At 37.9% G+C, this 22,634-nt stretch overlaps 1 protein-coding gene across 1 annotated transcript; it reads right to left on the reverse strand.

The window, feature by feature from the left end:
• Positions 1-207: 207 nt before the first annotated feature.
• On the reverse strand, positions 208-19,864 carry PNPT1 (polyribonucleotide nucleotidyltransferase 1). The gene is made up of 29 exons (XM_054063614.1): positions 19,682-19,864; positions 17,705-17,765; positions 17,347-17,421; positions 16,542-16,647; positions 15,501-15,550; positions 14,939-15,002; positions 14,805-14,852; positions 13,992-14,105; positions 13,558-13,744; positions 12,990-13,041; positions 12,626-12,683; positions 12,373-12,469; positions 12,175-12,277; positions 10,946-11,016; positions 9,425-9,461; positions 8,602-8,668; positions 8,421-8,510; positions 7,537-7,590; positions 7,328-7,434; positions 6,606-6,677; positions 6,446-6,509; positions 4,719-4,802; positions 4,157-4,240; positions 3,552-3,658; positions 3,409-3,464; positions 2,972-3,050; positions 2,490-2,537; positions 1,996-2,154; positions 208-1,216 (listed from the first exon to the last, which is right to left on the reverse strand). The coding sequence occupies exons 1-28, from the start codon at positions 19,849-19,851 to the stop codon at positions 1,999-2,001; spliced, it is 2,361 nt and encodes a 786-aa protein (XP_053919589.1). The 5' UTR covers positions 19,852-19,864; the 3' UTR covers positions 208-1,216; positions 1,996-1,998.
• Positions 19,865-22,634: the final 2,770 nt, after the last annotated feature.

A 22,634-nucleotide genomic window follows, 5' to 3' on the forward strand; every position in this document is an offset into this window, starting at 1 on the left:
TGAGAAATCAGAACACGTTTGAGGAGCTTCTGTTTGGGGATTTTAGCATTTGCCTATGTTATTTCACTAACCCTACCCAGGATATGTAACAAACAAGGTATCAATCAATTAAGTTAAGTCACAGTAAGCGAGAATATTAGAATTCTTACTGAAAAATAATAGAAATCAGTCCTCAAAGACAGATTTTTTCAATCTTACATAATGAATGACAGACAGACAACTACAAAGAAGTGGGCCAGTCATTTCTTTCTTCTTTAATATTTTAACTTAGAATAAAAAAGGCAGAACGATTTTTACTGTACATGCACATTTCTCCTCTTCCCAGTACTTAATTTTTTTCTTTCAGAAGATTTAGATCCCACTTGCCATCAGGTAGGAAGCGGATTTTCTCATTACATACAAATTGGCAAACATCAGAACAGACAACTCTTTGATTTTCAAAGTCTGTACCTCACAGTAGAAAAACAAGTAGTTCTTCTGAGCCCCTGGGAGATGTTTGGAAGTTTAAGACAGACCAGTGAACCCATTGATGGAATATAATCAATAGAGCAATACTCGCACGCTTAATGAGGGTGTTTCAAGGGGAAGATTTATCACAATCATTTATTCCACAACAATCATTTTAATTCAGCATTAAACCTAGATAATAAATGATGATATTTCAGCCAGGTTCTTTTGTTTTGTCCCCCACATTATTGGTTTATTTTTCTGAAACAGTGTTCGTCATGTTAAAGGCAATACTTCTTTTAAGTCTTCATGTTCTGCTCAACATTTCAATCTTGTACGCTGAAGAGTCAGTAAACCTTTGGCCAAGTGTATCTCTCAACCAATCATACAGGATAATTCCTTCTCCCAGGAAATAACTGTTAAATGCTTGCTTCTCATCTTTACATTTTTATCTTGAGATGATAGTGAAAAGAACCTTAAGTGCTGAAATGTAATCTGCTCTTCTGTCTATACGCTTCCATGTTCTTAGATTCTCATCTCAGCCTTGATACACGAGATAAGAGCATTGGTGGTTGTTTTATTGTTTCTTGTTTTATTTTAAGAGTTTTTAATCAATTTGATGACTTTGAAGTCTTACACCACCTTTAAGCATAAATAATGTCTATTTTAAAAATATGATTCACTACCATCCACCTGCAGACTCTTGTGAAAACATCTACAGATTCCAGCAAAGGTCGCTTGTATTTTCACAAACCATCACACTTTCTCCCTGAAAGAGATAGAAAATATTCTGCAACCAACTCACTATATCAAGGCATGAAACTAAAAAAACTTGTTCCTTAAATAAAAAAAACCCAAAACAACAACCCTGCTTCAATGAATTTTAATTTCTTGTAGAGTTGTAAATCATGCCTAAAGCAGACTGCCTTAAGTTATTGCTGGTGCATAGCATTTCCATTTGCCAGTCTCATTGTGTGACCACCCTGGATTTTATATCAGACACTTTCCTGTTCTAGTAGCTTCCTAGGGAAAAGTGCACAACAGCTTTGAGAAAAGTTTAAGTCTGTTGACAGTCAAATAAAGACATGCTGGAAAACTAATTCTAGAGAAGAGCTTTGGGCATTCCTTTAACTGACTGCGAAGTCTCCACTAACTGGCTCAAAACTTTCAAAAAAGCAGTTCATTTTTCTTCTCTCCCCACCCTATTTTTTTCCTTTAAAAAATGGTGGCAAGGTAGAGAAGAGGGAACCCTTACACAGATGATGTAGATCAACAAGTGCATGCCTTTTGGAGAAAGCACGTTTGTCTGCTTTGTCTGAAACTGTCAAGGCATCTGAACCAATTTTATACTATCAAGTTCTTTCCAACTGCAGCACATGAAAGTGCCGTCGCTGACTTTTAGACATGCTGTAACAGAATTGACAAGCAGTATTTATGCACCACCGAAGGGTAACTGTACAATATAAAAGCAAGATTGATACAACTCCTTACAACAGTTGTAGAAGAAGTGCAATACTGAGCCATCTTAAGTTGTTCCTGTGGCCTCACCTGTCACTGGGATGAAGTCGATGACTGTGGAACAGCACCTCCCAAGACAATACTGTTCTTGTCAGGTAAGGTTTTAAGCACAGTTGTGGCTGGTGACTGTAGGATTTTACGTGAAAGCCTCATTCTACCATCAGTTGGATCACGTCCAAAGTATTTAACCTGTTAAGAAAACAAATCATTTTAAGACTGATCAACTTGAAGAGACAGAGTGGGGTGTTTTGGTTGTTATTTTCTTTCCAGTTTGGTCCTAGAAAAGTCATAAACAACAGGCACCATTTAGCCTATCTTGATCTGTCAAATTAATGTGGTGCCTACATATTAAGGGTATGACACTAGATAAAATTAATTTGAAGTGACCAGGCCTTTATTTAGCACAGAATGAGAATCTGACCTGGCATAATATTTTCTTCATAAGAACAAAATTAAAAGTCTACGCAAATTCTAAAATATGATCAGCAGTTTGTTAGCATTTTAAAGTTGGGAAAAATAATTACCTGAATTTCTTGTCCAACTTCCAATCCCAGGGCACTAGGATGTTTAATCTAGAACAGTGTTTTTCAGAAAAAATATTTCAGTGTGATTAATTTTGTAAGGTTAGTTATAAAAGCTCCTTCTTTTAGGGATTCTTCAAGCTACACTTCAGATAATCATAGTGTCTCAACACCACTTTATGAACAACAGGTTTCTAAATTTTATACAGAAAATGGTATTGCAGATCTAAAGAACTTAGCGATGCGCATAAAAGCACGTACAGTGGGGTTGTGGCAGGCATACAGTTACGATTGTTTGCAGCTTTTAAGTACAGGGCAAAAAGAGGTTAAACAAAAAGGTGGTGCTAACCTAACAGCTTTTAACATGAAAATGGACTCTAGATCAACAGTATTTGTTAAAGCTAATACAGACTACATTTAGGGAGACTAGATTAAAAACAAATATGTCTAGTCTATCCTTGTATATTTGTTTAAGCAGGTGTTACCTTTCTTTGATCAAGCTGTGAATTATGAAGTAACACTGGTGTCATGTTTGGATACAATTTTACCATCACTCCAGAATCTCTGTAACACAAACAACACAAATCTTTCAAAATACAGAGAGAAGTCTAAGTATTTTACTCTGCATACTGACCCCTAAAAAAGCATTAGTAAACTTTTCAGAAACAGGAATTCACTTCTCCCTTTTTTTTTTTTTTTTTAAAAAAAAATCTTAAGTAGACCATAATATGCCTGCTCATTTTAAATTACTTATTTCTGGACAGTTTATTTCAGCAGTTAAGTACCACCCAAAAAGTGCATGTAATTTCATTCCAATGTTTGTCTTGCAAAAACTCAATGATTTTATATCATATTTAGGCATCAGGAATATAGCTATGTAAATAAACTAATTCCTACTTCAACGCCAGAGCACTTTTCATACCTTATTTCAGTTATTGTGGCTGTATAAACTGCACCAAATTCCAAATTAACTTCCTGCTGTAAGAGGGGAAAAAGAAGAAAACAGTAAGATGCACGTTCATAAAATGCAAATTGAAAAAGCTGACAACAAAAGTCTGTCCTTACATCGTCTTTGCAGATTTCACGGATAAATTCTCTTGCTTCATGCATAGCACCAGGTGTCGGGGCAAACACAGAATATGTTTCTTCATCCAAGTGACTTACAGTTACACCTTAGAAACAGAATTTAATGACAGGATTTAGGTGAACATTGCTATTGTTCCAGCAAGCAGAAAAGTTTCATTCAGTAAAGACTCGCATAGAGCAAAGTCATAGTACAGACTCAGTTTGGAGTGAGCATTGGAACAGCTAAACGTACAAGAATGAAAACAAAGGCAAATGCTGGTTTGCAGTTTGCAGCATAAAGCACAAATTAAAAAGCACTCTTTTCTCTTAATATGTTTTCCTATCTACTTGTTAGGTCATTGCTGCTGAAGCACAAATGCCAGTTCTGTGGAGATGGTCTACATAACAGTTTGGGAAGCTTAAGGTTAGCTATCTAGAGTTTCTGAAAAGGCATAAAGATAGCATTAAAGATTTAGCAATAGCTGCACTAGTAACACCTGTGCTACCAACAGCCACTGACTAAAACACACTAGTAATATTCATATAGAGGAGAGAAGCTAATAACGCATTAGGATAAATAATCACAGGAAGCAAGAATGTCTTACCAGTCTGTGCCTGAAGTTTTTTCAAATTATAGGCCCCAGGACCAACAAATCTTAATCTTTTGGATAATGGAACGTGGATAGTTTCTGCAAGAACATTTTAAACTACTTTGAAATGTTAAATATAATAATCCTGAAAGCTATCACAAAAAATAAATAACATTCATTTAGGTTTTAATCTCTATAGATACTTGTATTATTTACTGAACACTGATGTAATTATATTTAAAAATTGAAATAAATGAAAACACAAAACAGAAATACTTAGATGAGTGCAAATTACTTTAAGCCACAGCAATATTGACATCTATATACATTACGATTTTGTGACTGTTTCACATAACTTCAGATTAATTCTGTTTTCTGGTTTAACATGAAATAGTACAGTGCTGCCCCACAAGACAATAAAACAAAAAAAATTCACCTCAAAAAATCCAAAGAAAAAATAACTCCAAGAGGTAGAAACGTAACAAATACATTATAAAGGTTGTTTCAAGCAGCAGCCTATTGTTAAAAAGGTAATTATGAAATATATGAATTCATATCATCATACAACTAATATTACCTACAACTGGTCCACTTTCTTTTCTGTTAGGTCTGGGTTTTGCCAGCGTTTGGTTCATAATTTGTAAAATATCCCTCTTTGCAGCTGTGGGGATTAGGGGGGAAGGAGGAGGAAGGAAAAATAAAGAGTTTTGTGTAAGATTAAAATAAGTCTATGTAGTTTTTGTTATAAAGTAGATTAACATCCATTCATAAAATCTGCCTCCTACCTAACTTGAAGGTTTAGCATGGTAACTCAGAACACTTCAGGTAGCATGTTTGTTGTGGAACAGCATTCTGCTCTGTGTATACAAAGCCTGTACTTTCAGCACATTTACTGATTTTATGCAGTCTAGAACTTTACATACAGTTCTGTTTCAGAGTATTATTTAAATAAATTAGAGTACTGATGAGAGCAACAGGGTGTAGCTTTGATTAGTTAAGCTACAATACACTAGCCGGGAACTTTAGCTGACACACCACTGAATAAGAATTGCTAGTTCTCACGTTTTAGTAAGGCTTTTCTTACTAAAATCTTGCTACTACAATCACATTGAAAATTTTCTCTCATGACTAGTTAAATCCTTATTAAAGCTGGTAGCTTCAGTTTTTCATACGTCTCAAGAATATTTTAGCTGTACATGCCAGAATACAGACAGCAGTAAATTTCAACAGCAAACATAACTGAAATTATGGTAAATGAGAAATTGTTTGCTGTTCTTTTAATAATACTATTCTGTTGGATTTAAAAAGAGTCATGTAATAGGATGTTTGTGTATTAGTCCAAATCCTTTTTGGCGTTATGGTAACGCTTTACATATTTAACAAGCAACAGATGCCTCCTCCCTCTCTAGCTTTCACCAAACAAAACCAATCCAGAGTTTCAACCTCTGGATTCAACAGATTCAATCAGAGTTGCACTGATGTGCAAAACCGCACATCAGCCTTTACTACCTACATTATTCATAGGGTATTGAGCTACTTGATCTTAACCATGAATCCCCCTGAGATGACACAGAATTTACTGAAGTTCTAAGAACTCACTGCTCAAGAAACATTTAAAAATTGGTCTGTAGTTATTTTGAAGTTAGCTTGGAGTTTATTTTTAACAACTCTTTTATCGATTTAGTGCAGAGTAAAAAGCAAAGCTATTTTTCCAACTCACCACATATGGTTTGAATATACTGTTACAAAGATTTTGTAAACGGACATGGCTTAGTAATATCACGCTTGTATCAGTCAAATCCTGAATATCCTATGTAAACACTTCAGAATATATTCCTCTACCCTTATATTACTCTTCTGTTTAAGTTCCCATCCCTCCTCCTCCAGTTTGCTACACCACTAACAACACTGCGTTTTTCAAAACAAGTTACCCCTTGTACTAAGCTGGCGCTCATTAGTATCATACCACTTGCAGGGAGTAATATTTTGTTCTCTTTTTATCAAAAGTAACCTCCAAGAGTAGCAATTTCACTGACACTACATACGCTATTATGAAACTTAAGTGTAGTGGGAAGGGCCTGTTTATTTGGTGAATGAACGCTCTCCTCTGACAGAAAAAGCTATTTATTTAGTGTGAAGTGCCTATACTGAAGTATAACAGATAATATTCAGACCAGACCAGGTTTCTTTTTTTCCACAATAAGAAAAAAAAATTATTATTATTTAGTTTCATAAAACTTATCATTTAATACTATTTATCATTTAATGCGATAAAATGGGTGCAAATACAAATTATGGACCTACCTGTCGCTTGCTGAATAGCTTCCATTACAATTTTTACTGGTATCCCTGGCAGTTTTAGATCAACCTAATAAGAAGTGAGTTAAGCAACATCAATATATAAGGAAAGGTTTTTTAGATATATTCTCAGAGTTTCCTTTTAGGAAATTTAATGTTACAATACCTGCAAGGCAGTTATTCCTTTATTAGTACCTGCCATCTTGAAATCCATATCACCATAGTAATCTTCAATTCCCTGCCAGCACAGAAAGAAAGCAAGCAAATTGGAGTAACTCTACCCCAGTGTCAAGTCTTATTTTACTAAAGGTACATTCTACGTTTCAATAAGCCACAAAGCAGTCCTGCAGACTTCTGAGATTCATGTATTTTTCTTCAGCCTTATTTTGTTGTTCATGATTAACACACTAACTTTCTGTCCTTATAAATTAAGAGCTAATTTCTGAACAACAGATTCACAGTTGATTTTATAGTAGCAGTGGCTACCATGGGAAGAAGCAGCAGCAACATAATGTGCATTTTGCCTGTCCAGCAACTTTGCTCATTCTCCATCCAATATATTGTGATTTTTGGTAAATTAAAGTATTTGAGACCATTAATTTCTTTCTCCCAAGAGGAAAGACAATATTCATTGGAAAAAGAGAGCTTATGAGAGGTTAGAGGAAATAACTTAGTAATTACAGATATCTAAGAAACATGACTGGACATTTCATAGAGACTTTTTTGAAATAAGGGACGCTTGGGAGACAAAACAGAGAAGATAAAACTATTCAGTATTTCTAATAGCGTATGTTCCAGAATTAACTGGGTAAAATGTTACAAAATAAGGCCACAGAGTATTCTACAGAATTAAGCATCAATAAAAACAACGGTACTAGAAACACTTACCAGGATGTCTGTCAGCAAACGATAGTCCTCAATATCTCCTTTTTCCCGACTGGATTTGGTAATGAGACCTATTGCTACACCTGCCACTGCACTTGATACTGGAACTCCTAATAGCAGTAAATAAAATACATTTTTATAACCCTTGGTCATTTCCAAATCATGTAACACATTGTTTTAAGGATAAAGTACGTAAGTGCTGTATCTTGTACCTGCATCCATTAATGCCAAACTTCCACCACATGCAGAAGCCATTGATGAGGACCCTACAGAGTAAGAACAGAGGGGAAAAAAACCCATAAACATTGCTCAGACGTATCTGACACAAAACTTGCTAGTGATATTCTTCAATGTCAGTTTGAAAATTAACTTGCTGCTAGCTAGAAAATACTGTGTAGCAACACACTTACTACAATAAGTAAAGACAATTAGAAATATCCTGTAGCCGAAGTACTTTCAATAAGAAATAGGTAGTATAGTTTGAATCTTTCACAATAGATACCAAGAAAAACCTGTCAACAAGCATCATGATTAATATTACATGTTCCAGACAAGGACTCTGTGGATTTAACAGGGAGCTGCAAATAGGCCTCTTCCCTTTCTCCACTAACCCCTTCTCCCACCGTCTGATGTTGCTACAGTGCTAGGAAACAGAAGGTAGCCCTTGGAGAGCTTCTTACCACACTGGGGAATCTGCAGAACAGTGAAATGGATAGCTCTTTCTCAGAGAGATGGAAAAGAATAAACACAGACAGACAGAAGAAGTTACATCTAAGTCAATGAGGGTACTGGCTGTGATTAAACACTTAAGAATGGGTCTCAGACATATAGATTTATTTTCCTCACTCTGTAGCATAAAAATGCCCCAAATACCATTTTACTACTCAGAATTACATTTACATCTCATTCTGAAGTTCCATTGTTCATAACCATATGCATCCTTTTAAGTACTTCATGTAGTAGAGCTATCAAGACTAAGAACATTAAAAATGAAATCTATTACCTAAAATGCCTACAACTGAAGTCTGTTAAACCTGAGCTTTAAGAATGAAATTTAGCCTCTAGCACTAGGTTAAAAACAAGAAAGTCATAATACCATTTGACTCTAAAACTTCAGAAGTAACTCGTATTGTGAATGGGAAATCCTGGGGAATGACTGGTTTCAAAGCTCTTTCTGCCAGTGCACCTGTTGGAAGAAACACCAAGTGATGTATAAATAAAACCAGCCTAATAAAATATTAAAAAGTTACAGCATGCAATTTGCCATCGGAACTTACCATGTCCAAGTTCTCTTCTATTCATACCAGTAACTTTGCCAATCTCATTAGTTGCATAAGGTGGAAACTATGATGTAAAAAATGTGTATACAGAAAATTAGAGGGGTTTTTCCTCATTTTAAAACCAAAACTTAGAAAAAAATTCTTGGAAGTTTTGATGTGTCTCAAGGTAAAACAAATTAGAAAAAAATTAAATCACCATCTAGCTTCTATCAGTCACGTATTGTGCAAAGCAGGACCAGTTTTGGTAGCGTTCAGTGAATGCTTTACTTCCACAGAACAAAATAGAATAAAGCAGTTGCAAGGTAGTTGAGGAACAACACAACAAGCTTACTCCAATTAAACTTGCCAAACAAGATATGAGAAATCTTGTTTCTGTTTTACAGATAATGGAACAAGACATGCCTGCTGCCTGTATGGAGTATTTTGGGCAAATTCCAAGGCTGAGAGAGATCCAAGATGTGAAAGCACTTATTTACCATTGGTGTGATGTGTCAGCTGAGCACATTAATAGTTTACTAAATATAATAGAGCAGGTTAATCCTGCTTTTAGTGATAACTCATTCTTAAGGAGCTAACCTAATGTTAAGGTATTAAAAAGGCTGTATAAAATGGCAATTCACAAAATTATCTAGTGTTTTTTAGGAAACCAGCACTTTCGTTCATAAACTGCAGTATAAATTCACACATGAATTAGAAATAATATTGTTTAGCAAGCCTAGATATAATGTATATCCTTGGAAGTGATCAATTTCACCTTTAAAAGCAAGAGATTAAGCCCTTCTGTGAATCTTGCAAAAGCCTTGACCAGTAAAACACTCACCTCATAATGCAGCATGAAGTTTTTATCTTTTATTCCACTGTTAATTAAAAACAAGACCACGTCAGAGAAGAGCAACCAAACATGTCTTACACAGAACAGATAATACATCAGATTATATTCAGTTATGCTTTCAAATAGACCCATCCAAAACAATGAAGCAGTAGATTTGTGGATCACCCACATTTTTCCTAAGATTTTCTACACAGTAAACAAATAAAAAGCATAGTCTACAAAGAAAAAAACCTCATCTGTTAATCGTCAACACTGAACTAGTTGCCCTAGATGTTTAGAATAGAATAGCCTCTATTTGTTCTTTATGCTGGTTTTGGTGTGTTTGAAGGAAGACAAAAAGTATCAAACTTCAAGACCATCAGCATCTCACTGTACCTCATTGCAGTGAGTCCTCATTGCAGTGAGGACTCAAACATAAGCACTTGGAAGGAAAATAGAATATCTCTGTAACCACAAAATAGTTCTCAATTAAATAGTCTGTGCTCAAAAGAGGTGAAGTACCACAAGGCTTGACAAAAAAGCTAGTCTATCAACAAAGCTTCTTCAAGTCAAGACTTGCCTGTAGTTTCATACAGAGGCAATTTTGCATTCATTGAGCGACCTAATGACTGCTATTTAAATTTTAAAACAAAAATTAATTTCCCAGAATATAAAAATTACAAAATACAGACAAACACCTCCAGTCCAAAAAAATTAACTAAAGCAAATCTGGCACGCTAAAATGTAAAAGCTCTCACACTGGTGGGATGAAATCACTGAACTGCAGCTTTAAAGGGAAAGTTTCCCCTCCCCAAGAAGCTGACCCTCAGCTTTAAAATGTTAACAGCACAAGGACTTGCTTGATACATCGTAAGTCAAATATTTCTTCCTCCATTAAAAAAAGAACACAAGTATTTTCAACTCTCTGAACACTTTTATTTTGAGACAAAATGAGAATATCTAGACATGCTGATTCAGTTGGGGAAGCGCCTCCTCAATTATCTGCTTTTTCATTTTGTTTCCACTTGAACAAAACTTGAGGAACAGAACAGTACTTCATGGGCTACGTGCATCCAACCCATCGAGCACAACTTCAAAACTTGTGAGAAATAGATATGTATTCTACTCATTTAATCAAGTTCCAAGTATGACAGTAAATACTTGAAACACAGACAATCAACTTTCAATTGTTTTATTTAAAGAGCCTTGACACATGGGCATAGTTTTACAGATTCAAGAGTAATTTTCTGTTTTCTTTCTCTCAAAACCAGACTGGATGTTATTTGTAAATACTGTCCAATACCATATGCATGCCTACAGAATTAATATTGTTTAAAAGAAAAACAACTGCCAACATCTCTTGAAAATAGGCCACTTCAAAGTCCAATTTTAGAGATTTTTAAGTCTTAGCAAATGCATATATGTATGTTGAAGGTCAAGGAACTTTTATCAAAAAAGAATAAATAGAGGGTGCTTAAATGCTCACCCTCTTCTATTGCCATGAGACAAAACACCAAAAGATATACATACCTCACCGCTGTTGAGATAAGATCTGATTTTACACTTGATTCTATAGAGTCAAATGTTACTGTACAGAGAACCTAGAATAAAAATACAGAGTAAATAAACTGTTCTTAAACACTTCATCTTTAACAACTTTTACTGTTTATGAATAATCAAAAAGAATGATTTTGGCAACAAATATGATGCCATCACTTATGCGAACTTTTTTTCGCCTTCATGACACAAATTTATTCATAATCTGCAAGGATTATAAAACCTTACAAGCAATGACAATTACAGATACTAATTTAATGCTTCCTAACCACGTAGGAGCCTAGAATGATTTGTTCACTAAGAAACCGAACTACTTCATTTCAGAGACAGGCTCAGATGCAACCACAATACTGTACATAAAAGCAAGCCTGTTCGCAACTACTCATGTACCCTGTAGTAAGTCAGACCAATGACTGACAGTCTTGTAGGCAAGCGAGCTATAAAAAAAATCCAGGAGACCAAATCCTAATTCAATGTACGCAACATCTGATGCTTTTGGCAGAGAAAAAAAATCCCATTAATGTGATTTTTTTTGGTACCATTTCCCATTTTAATGTGGATTATATATTTTGCGAACAAATGAAATTCCTTTTAAAAGACTTCTCATGATATGCACAATTTAGCACTGCCCTGCACACCAAAGACCCATTAACAGTCACCCATTTTTCCAAAATCAACAGGACTGTATTTTACATGAAAACCTTTTGCTTCAACAAGAATCTTTTTTAACGTAAAAATCTATATAAAGGGATGACAAAGATATGGTTTTTGGTTAATCTTATTAACAACCAAATTTACTTTAAGCCACCCTGAACTGGATGGCTCAAACCTGTTCCCACCAAGACAAAACTCAACCAACCAAAAATGTCCCAAATACAGGGACCTGTACAAGGAGAGTCCTTACAGCCTCTAACTTTGTTTAGCAGACACTCTTTATAAAATCTGAAGACACAATAATGCTTACCAGACTTCTCCTGGGCACAGATGCTTAGAATGTTATCTTGCCACCCATAATGTCCATGTAACAAGGAATCAAGCTTTGCCTATTGTCTTACTGACCTCAGATATGTTTTAATGTAATCTAAACTGTTCTCTGGTTATTACCATTTGAACTTAAAGAAAAAGGAAACTTTGCATTTAAATGAAAAATACAAATCTCCCAGCTTTTGATAAATATGGCTTCAGATATTTAAAGATACTACCTGTGTTTGACCTCTCTGAAATAAGGCTGATCCATGAAGCATTTTAAACATGTTCACTTCACATTTAATATCTCTGAGGGAAGTCAAGTCTCTCCCGTCACACCTAAAGTTACAAGGAGAAATGATGAGATCAATGAAACAACAATCTTGGATAAAAAGCTGACAGAAATATTATTCAGTAGAGTTGGATATATTTACCGTCTATATTCATTCAGAATAAGATTCCTAAAAATATCCTTTGAAACCACATTGAAAGATTCCATGATTTCATAAGGCTCAGCCTCTGGAAATTTTTCTAGGCATAAAAAAGAAATTGCATCTGAAGTTGGAAATGAATTTTATAGAACCTTCGCTAAAATAGCTTGGCCAGCAAAGAGCACACTGTACCTCTCTAAGCAGTGCTGGCTCCATTTAAGCATTCTCTAAATCTTAAGAAAGCAGAAAATAATACCTTTCAGGTGTTCTTCTGTTTCAAGTCTTATTTTGTTAATTGCTTCATCTCTAGAAATCTAGAACACAGGATTTGCAACCAGTTAACTCTACAAGGCAGAATAATAAAAGAGGTTTGGGTTGTTGGGGCTTCATTTGGTTTAAAATTCTGTAAATCAAGGAATAAGGAACAGGACTGTCACACCAATTCAAAGATCAATCATGTACTACAAATATTCCAGTCAATAAGAACTTACAAAATTATTTATTATTAATATTGCAAAGATATGCAGAAGAGTTTTTATTAATAGTAGCGTAAAGAACTACAGTTTCATTATAATATGAATTGAGAAATAATTTTAAATAAGTTTGAATTGATTACTTACTTTATCATGGCTATAATCCGTGAACACTGCATAGATCTTGTCAGAAGCAACTCTTGGAAGAAAAGAAATAAATTTTGAAAACACAGCTTAAAAACGCTTATATAACTAGTTTGTTTTAAGGACTAAATGTTTGTTTTCACTAGCAGCATGAAAGCACCAGACTGACATTTATAAACATTACTAGCTCCAGTTGTCCTTCCTGCTCTCCTGCCGCTTCCCTGAAATTAGTTACCACTTCCACAGCAAAGCTCACACAACCCAACAAATTCTGACTCCTCTTGTCATTGTTCAATAAAAATGGCATGTAACTTACGTATAATTTCATTGTGTTTTCAGGGTATTTGTTTTGTCCTGTCCTTACTAAGTATAAAACAAAAAAAGCTGAAGGCCATGTTCCTAAACTTCTATGGAAAATACAGCAAGTAATTCTGAACTTTCAAAGCATTCTATTTTGTTAAACAAACACACTAAACTACCTGACTGGAGCTCATCAAATTAAATAATCATTAAATATGCATTTTGAGCCACTTCGCAGAATTTACATCAAAATTATTTGTTTTGAACTTACTTCTTTGCATATTCCACAATCTCTTCAGGAGCAATAAATAACTTCTGAACAGTTCTTTTGACAACACCTCGTTCTTTCACTAGTTGTTGAATTCCCTGAATTATTTGCTGGGAATGCTTCACTCCTACTTTGATGGCATGACAGAAGTCTTGTTGCAATATATTCTCAGCAGTCGCTTCCAACATAACTATGAATGGAAAGTTCAAGTAAAATACTATATGACTGTTCAATAGCAATCTAATTCAACTGAACAAATACTGATTAACATTAAACTGCATGAATATAATGACATTTACTTCACCTAACCACAAATTCCCTATCATTGCTGTTTATTCCTACTCTTGTGTGAAAATACAAGTTGCAGAGATTAGCAAAATATTTCCAAAGACGCATCTACTTCATTTTCAACAGATATCAACAACTGACCTACTTACCAACTTGACTTTGTGGAGCTCCAGCAACAACTAAATTTAAAGCACTAGAAGACATCTGTTTTCGGGTTGGATTGATAACAGTTTCTCCATCAACCAGTCCTACCCGTACTGCACCTACAAAGAAACTCCAGAAAATTATTATTACAATAAGGAAGTTCTTTAAGGCATCATTTTACTTTGAAAAATATACAACTATAAACAATAATTAAAGCTATGGATTCAGTTTAAAATATTAGCATGTGAGCTATATATTAACAGCAAATATGTATGGCATAATAATCTATTCTTGAATTTCTTTTGGGCAGTATTAATGAGTAGGACGTATAATGACAAGTAGCATTACACAAAGGGCTCTAAGTCTACTGGGCTGTTCTAGTCACTTGAGCATGTTTTCTAGAAAAAAGATAGGTGAAAGGAAAAATACAGCTAGATATTTGTTCTTGGCTAGACCATTTCTCTTCCCCCAGAAATGTTCACAATAAAGCTCTTCTTGAATTCCTGGAGAGAAAGTATTCTTATCCATCTATACTCTCAACAATGCTTTTCAAGAATAAGTTCCTCTAAAGAAAAAAATAAGTTATTGGTCTCTGTACTACACTGTTTCTGATTTCTAAATCCTTCTAGTATTTTTCGTCCAGAAAAAATAATCCTTTGAATTGCAATAATCCTAGTAACTGTAAAATTATTTTCAATACTTGAAACAAAAGATAGTGGACTTAAGATTCAGATTCTTCTTAAAAAAATAAAGCATGAACTCTTTTCTAAGTCTTCCATTATGTTCAAACCACCCATCCTTTCAAAATAGATACTTACCAATAGGACCATTCCATGGGATATCGGATAATGCAAGTGCTGCAGAAGCTAGAATGAAGAGATTAAAATCCACATTAGAAAAAACATATCATATTAAGTAACATACAAGCACTTATTTCCAAAAGCCCTCTTACCTCCATTAATGGCCAGAATATCTGGATCATTGACACCATCTACTGCTAAAAGATTACAAAGGATCTGGCATAAGATAAAAGACAATGAATAATTTCAATCTAAACATTTTTGTTAGCTGTCAATACAAAGCTAAGGACAATAAAACAAAACATTCCACATGCTTATACAAACTTATTCCGCAAAGGAAAATTTGTTTAGGTACTTAAACTAGAAAGCTTGTGAAAAAAACTAATGAATAATGTAATATCATATCATATAATACAATGTATCCTATTAGCCTTTTCTTTCTTCTGTCATACAGAGGATATCAGAATTTTGTTCCTGTATCTTTGCAACAAAATTTGTAAGCCAGCACATAATAAAAATACTTTAATACAAGTAGCTGACAAACTAAAAAGCAGCATTACACTATCAGATCATTTTTCAAACTGTAAACCTCTCCTGTATGCTAATGAAAACTGCTTTTCTTAAAATACTGTCTACATGTGAAATTTTCATTGGATGTAAGCAAGTTTTCCATTCTAAAGGTAGCTATAGTTAAGCACAGTGAGCGTGACCTACCTGTGTATCATAAAAGTAGCCTGCTGGAAAGAGTGGTCTGATCGACCGATCTGCAAAAGAAATATTCAAATTCTAAGTAGTATTTGGTCTGCAGTAGTTGGCATTCAGTTTGTCTGGCAATAATGCCACAAGACACTGACAAAATGATTTAAATGAAATACCCAAACAAAGAGAGAAGAAGACAAAAGGCAGAGAACTTAAGAGGAAATTTAATATGAAATATAGTCAACTGTACTATCTGAACACCACTCAGAGTAAAATAAAGAGGTATTTGGGTGAGCATACCCACAGTCATGTAACCCAAGGTAAAAACGCTGAAAAGTCTTCTATGCCAAATAATCTATTAAATAGTATTTCACGAGTAGTATCTTTAATGAAGAGACAAAGTCTATAAATAAAAAAAAAGGCAACAAAAGTATGTCTGTTCAAAATGTTGCATTATTTCCATGATACTTAATTTCCCTTTTAATTTTATGTCTGTCTTAAGCCCATAGGATTTTGTAACAGCCCAGGTCCTACAGGCTGTTCCCTCTCATAAATCTTTTCATCGCCATCTTAAGATGCTGATGAATTTGACAGCAGTTTTATATAAATGTTGAATTTCAAGCTACTATCTTATTCATGAATGGAGATAATAGCCATGATAGAGATGACTTTTCAAGCAGATTAAGAGGGAGAGACTAAATTTATGCCAATCAGTAAGTCTGCCTCTCTGTATTTCGGAGATTAGCTTGGTTCTCTCTTTCACTCGTCCAGAGAGATGTGCAACTGCAGAAGTAATGTCTCCCAGTTAGAATGAGATCTATATCAACTAACGAGACAGCAAGATCTCTCAGGGTCCAAGCTTATCTAAAAAGGAATGTGCAGACAGCCCCAGCTGACACACCGTTTTAAAAATCAGTTCTGATGAACAGAAAACAAGTTTGTTTTCTTCTGACATCACTGCAGAAACAATCAGCTCTGCAAACAGCAATTATAAATCACCGTACTTTCAAACATTTTTAAGGACATTAGATACACAGTAAACATAATTCAGCCTACCTATTACTCTGCTGGTAAGAATTTCTTTATCAGTGGAACCAAGTTCTCTCCTTAGGTAGTTTGTAGGAATTCTTCCCGCTGCAGCAGCTTTCTGACGGTAGTCGACCTTTTAAAAACAAAATGAGGATTCCTAAAGACAACAGATTACGAATTTCAGAGCCATAGAAACGTTTAGCTTAGATGTGACACTTCAGAAGGCCTATAGCCCAATTTCTGCCTCAGAGCAAAGTCAACCTTGAATTCAGATTACAGTACGTGGGGCTGTCTTGACATTGAAACAGACCCTCCTGTCCTATATCATACGTGGACTGCCCAGCCAGTCAGTATCCAGTCCGGACTGTTGCCAGGCACTAGTGCATTTCAAGTCAAGGACTTTGTGTTTGTCCTTCTGGAATTTCATGCAGCTCCTGCACGCTTATTACTTTAGAACCTGGTCCCTCCCCTCTGGATGGCAGTCCTGCTTCTGAGTGCACCATCTGCAAACTTGAGGAGCGGGGATTCCCTCATAATCCAACCAGTTTTTCACACTTCTAAAATATAAAGTCTGAACATGGATGCTGCGGCAGAGAGAGTTGACAAAGCTTTTGTGGAAAGCTTTGCCTAAGTCAAGGTAGGCAAGATCCACTGCTCCTCCCTCACCCACAGGCCTAGTCATTTTATCACAGACTATTCTGAAGTCCAAGGTCTGTAGTCTGCTACTTGCATTCCTCGATCCCCACAGCACCCGGGACTCCACTACTGAATGATTGTCACTGCTAAGGCTACCACTGGTGATCACAAAACTAATTTTGTCATTAGTACTTACCACTAGTGGCATAAACTGAGATGGAGAAGGCTTAGTTTTACTGACTGCTGTGACCATTACTGCTGTGTCACCTAGCTGGATTAAGAAAAAAAAAAATAACTGAAATGATCTGCAACCAAAATATTATCTGAAGTCACACACACAACACATACACAAAATAAAAATCCATAATATTCTTCGCAGAAAACAACCACATAAATCCATGCTTCCAACCATAATTTTTACTTTTCAAACATTTTTGTTTCCTACAAGGCAGACACTGGGAATTATATTGCCATGTGAGCCTCTATATGCCTTTAATATGCTCTGATATCCTAATAATTACTGTTAAGATCCAGAAATTTAAACTTTTTTTTACCTGAACAACAGCAGATCCATCAGCAAACCTAGCAAGTTTTCCAGAAGAGAGTTCCATCTTTCTATTGGAAAGAATTAATATGTTATCACAGTGAATGAAAATAAATTTTCCAGTAATGTTTGCATTCCTTTAGAGCATCTACTGTACAGAAGGTTGGCTACACTTCATACGAGGGAGAAAAATCCTCATTAGATATGGAAATCAAAACTCTTTGACCTAAAGTGACCAAATCTCCTTACTTTAACTGTGCTTTTGCTTCAAACGTCCTGCTTTTTTCACCCTGAAGCAAAGACTTACAGGGACATCAGATATTACGTAATGTACACCTATAGCTTAGAGGCAAAATGCTTTGCTTGCACTAGAAGATGAATCACCAACCTCTTCAAGCTGGGTTTTACAGTCTCACTATGAGAAAACAGAAGTACACAAGTGCTGTGCCCTGACAAGAAAAGGGGAGCTGCTTGCACACTCACAAAACACCTTTCCGTAGAATGACAGAATCGTTAAGTTTGAAAAAGACTTACAAGATCTTCAAGTTCAACCACTAACATAAGAACACCATGCCTACTAAATCATGCCCTAAAGCATTACATCTACATGTTTTTTTTCAACACCTCCGGAGATGGTGACTCCACCACTTCACTGGGCAGCCTCTTCCAACGCTTCACCACTTTTGGTAAAGAAAGTTTCCCTAATATCCAATCTAAACCTTCCCTGGCACAACTTGATGCCATTTCCTCTTGTTCTATCCCTTGTTACTTGGGAGAAGAGACTAGCACCCACCTCGCTACAACCTCCTTTTAGGTAGTTGTAAAGACTGATAAGCTCTCCCCTCAGCCTCCTCTTCTCCAGGCTAACCAATCCCAGTTTCCTCAGCAACTCCTCATAAAACTCATCCTCCAGCCCCTTTCATTGTCCTTCTCTGGATATGCTCTAGCAGCTCAACATCACTCTTGTACTGAGAGACCCAAAACTGAACACAGGATTCGAGGTGCAGCCTCACCAGCACCAAGTACAGGGGTGCAATCACTTCCCTGCTCCTGCTGGCCACACCATTTCTGATTCAAGCCAGGATGCTGTTGTCCTTCTTGGCCACCTGGACACACTGCTAGCTTACATTCAACCACTGCTGACCAGCACCCCAGCTCCTTCTGTGCCAGGCAGCTTTACAGCCACTCTTCCCCAAGTCTGTAACATTGCACAGGGTTGTTGTGTCCTAAGCGCAGGACCTAGCACCTGGCCTTGTTGAACCCCAACCCACTGGCCTTGCCCCACTGATCCAGCCTGCCCAGGTCCCTCTGCAGAGCGCTCCTGCCCCCAAGCAGATCGATGCTTCCACTCAGTTTGTTGTCATCTGCAAACTGACTGAGGGTACACTTAATTCCCTTCATTCAGATCACTGATAAAGACATCAAACGGAACTGGACCCAGCATTGAGCCCTGAGGAACACTGCTTGTGACCAGCCACCCACTGGATTTAACTCCATTCACCACAACTCCCTGGGTTCAGCCATCCAGTCAGCTTTTTACGCAGTGAAGGGCACGCTTGTCTAAGGCACAGAATCATAGAATCACTAGGTTGGAAAAGACCTTTGAGATCAACAAGCCCAACCATACCTATCCACTACTAAATCGCACCCCTAAGCACTTCATCAACCTGTTTTTTAAACACCTCCAGGGATGAGGACTCAACCACTCCTCTGAGCAGCCTGTCGAGTGCTTGATAACTATTGCTGTGAATAACTCTTTCCTAATGTCCAGTCTAAACCTCCCATGGCGCAACTTGAGGCCATTCCCTCTCGGTCCTATCACTTGGGAGAAGAGATCAACACCCAGGTCGCTCCAGCCTCTTTCCAGGCAGTTGCAGAGAGCGATAAGGTCTCCCCTCACCCTCCGTTTCTCTAGGCTAAACAGCGGGCCGCCAGCTCCCCTGAGAGAACATTCTCCCCTGGCTGCCTCCTGGCGACCGTGGCTCACCTGCCCCCCACCTCCACCGACACTGCGGCACCACGGGCCGGCGCCACCCACAGGGCGCAGCCGCCCGGGCACAGCAGCCGCCGCCGCCTCCGCCACCACTGCGCCGCGGCCCCGCTAACATCGCCCGAACCGCGCAGTGCGGCGCTGCCCCATCTCGCAGCAGCGGCCATGGCGCCCGGGGACCGGAAGTGAGGGGGAGGAACCCCGAGCGCAGCCGCCGCACGATTAGCCGCGCTCCGCGGAGAGCTCGAAGCGGATTGGCCGGTGAGCGGCGAGCTCGAAGCGGATTGGCCGGCGCTCCGCGGCGGGTTGGTTTCGATTCCGCGGCGCGAGAGCCTTCAAGCCACCCTGGCGGGGGGGGCGGTGGTGGTGGTGTCCAATCCGGGTACGGCGGCTGCGGAGGGACACGCGGCGCAGAACGAGCTAACGCGGCGCCTCCAAGGTAGAGAGTGGCAGAAAGAGCCCAATGGCGATCCCTAGATACAAGGCGGGTTAGGAGGCAGCTCAAGCTAAAATTGGGAGGACATCGTACTACTTATAAGGAAGGATTTCTACACCATGAGAATGGTGAGGCACTGGCACAGGTTGCCCAGGGAAGTTGTGGCTGCTCCATCCCTGGAGGTGTTCAAGGCCAGGTTGGATGGGGCCTTGGGCAGCCTCATGTACTGGAAGATGTCCCTGCCCATGGCAGGGGGGTTGGAAGTGGATGGGCTTTAAGGTCCCATCCAACCCAAACCATTCCATGATTGGGTCAAACAAGGGCCCGGACATAGAGGAAGGACAAGCAACAGCAGCTACGTGGACAGCCACTCAAATTCGTACAGGTCCCAGTGATTGCAAATACTACTGCTCAGCACCCACTATCACTGCTGAGTGATGGCGGTGCAGGGACTGGTGTGGAAGAGTTATTGTTATGCAATCATTAAAAAACTCAGGGCCCTTCCTCTAGGAGCGTGGCTGAATGGGTCAGTGCTGGCTTAATGAAACACTTGAAAGGAAATATGTATATATTTGGGATATATATATGTATATGTGTGTGTGTATTTGGGATTCTTCTGCCAAAAAGAGCTTGTTCTGAGCCTCTTGTTTTCAAAACTATAATATACTCACAACCAACCTCCTTCCCCCCCATTTCAAAATAATGAATTAGAATTATTGAGTCATTTGGTTGGAAAGGACATTTGAGATCATTGAGTCCAACCATACCTTTCCACTAATAAACCATATATATACATAAGGAAGAATTTCTTCATGATGAGAGTGATGAGGCACTGGCACAGGTTGCCCAGGGAAGTTGTGGCTGCTCCATCCCTGGAGGTGTTCAAGGCCAGGTTGGATGGGGCCTTGGGCAGCTTGATCTAGTGGGAGGTGTCGCTTCCCATGGCAGGGGGGTTGGAACCGGATGATCTTTAAGGTCCCTTCCAAACTATTTTATGATCATCTCAAATGAGGATTCAGACATACAGGGAGGACACCTGCACCAGGGCTGCCAGCAGCCTCCCACCACTGACATCTCAGGTGACTTTGTGGCACCTTCACACCGGCATCAGTTACCACAAGCAACAGCAGCTACATGGACAGCCTCTCAAATCAAACCCATGCCTGTGGCCACAAGCACTGTAACTGCACCAAGGGTCACCAGCAAATGAGCCGTTCAATGTGAACCAGATCCAGTTGTGGCAAGCACTTCAACAGCTGCTATGGATGCTCTGGCTGAATTCGTACAGGTTCCAGTGATGGTAAATACTACTGCTCAGCAGCTGGTATCGCTGCTGAGTGACGGCGGTGCAAGGACTGGTGTGGAAGAGTTATTGCTTGTTACACAATTATTCAAAAATTCAGGGTCCTTCCCCTATGAGCATAGCTGAATGGGTCAGTGCTGGCTTAATGTCACACTTGAAATATGTATATATTTTGGACATATATATATATATATATATATTTGGGATTCTTCTGCCAAAAAGAGCTTGTTCTGAGCCTCTTGTTTTCAAAACTATTATATACCCACAACCAACCTCCTTTCCCCCCATTTCAAAATAATGAATTAGAATCATTGAGTCATTTGGTTGAAAAAGACATTTGAGATCATTGAGTCCAACCATACCCTTCCACAACTAAACCATCTATATCCCTGAGGACCTTATCTACGAGTCTTTTAAACACCTCCATGTATGGTGACCCAACCACTTTCCAGGGCAGCTGTTCCAGTGCCTGAGAACCCTTTCTGTAACATTTTTTTTCCTAATATTTAATCTTAACCTCCCCTGGGACAACTTGAGGCCATTTCCTTTCATCCTAAATTAAGCCCACTGAATCTTTTCTATCTCACAGCTGTATTAGCCATAGATCACATGCAGTATCTGACAACTGGAGCACGGCAACAGTGTTGAGATACTCACACTGAGGTTGAAGGTCATGCTCATCTCAAGTAACTGAAGGGGTCACTTCATCACACCCAATCCTTACTTCTCCCCTCGGTAAGGCAAGAACAGCAATCCTTAGCACCATTTCAAGCTAGGAATATAAAAATATTTTTCAAAGAGCAATGACGGGGGAGGGTGTTTGCAACAGTTGTTATTGCGTAGCACAAAGGCTTGCCAGTTAAAATATTTGTTATGCTGTTACATGGTCAGAGTGCAACAGAATGTTATGATTACAGGGCACTGTTCTCATCCATACGTTAATTTTTCCGCAGATTATTGCTCAGTTGTACAATGCAAAAGAGATTAGTAATTGCTTTATTATTATTTATGTCTGTGAGCATGAATGAACAGCAATGATCTGATCACCCCAACAGTAAGATCCATGCAGGATTAAATTAATACAAACTGTCATGTTTTGTCTTAAACTCATCTGTCATCTGGAGTTAACAATTTTAATTAGGGAGATATTTAATAGAAAAATTAATGCCATTTATTACTAGTTTTCTTCTAATGCTGTTTTGATATTGCTT

This window comes from Cuculus canorus, chromosome 3, assembly GCF_017976375.1.
Source record: "Cuculus canorus isolate bCucCan1 chromosome 3, bCucCan1.pri, whole genome shotgun sequence".
NCBI classification, from domain to species: domain Eukaryota; kingdom Metazoa; phylum Chordata; class Aves; order Cuculiformes; family Cuculidae; genus Cuculus; species Cuculus canorus.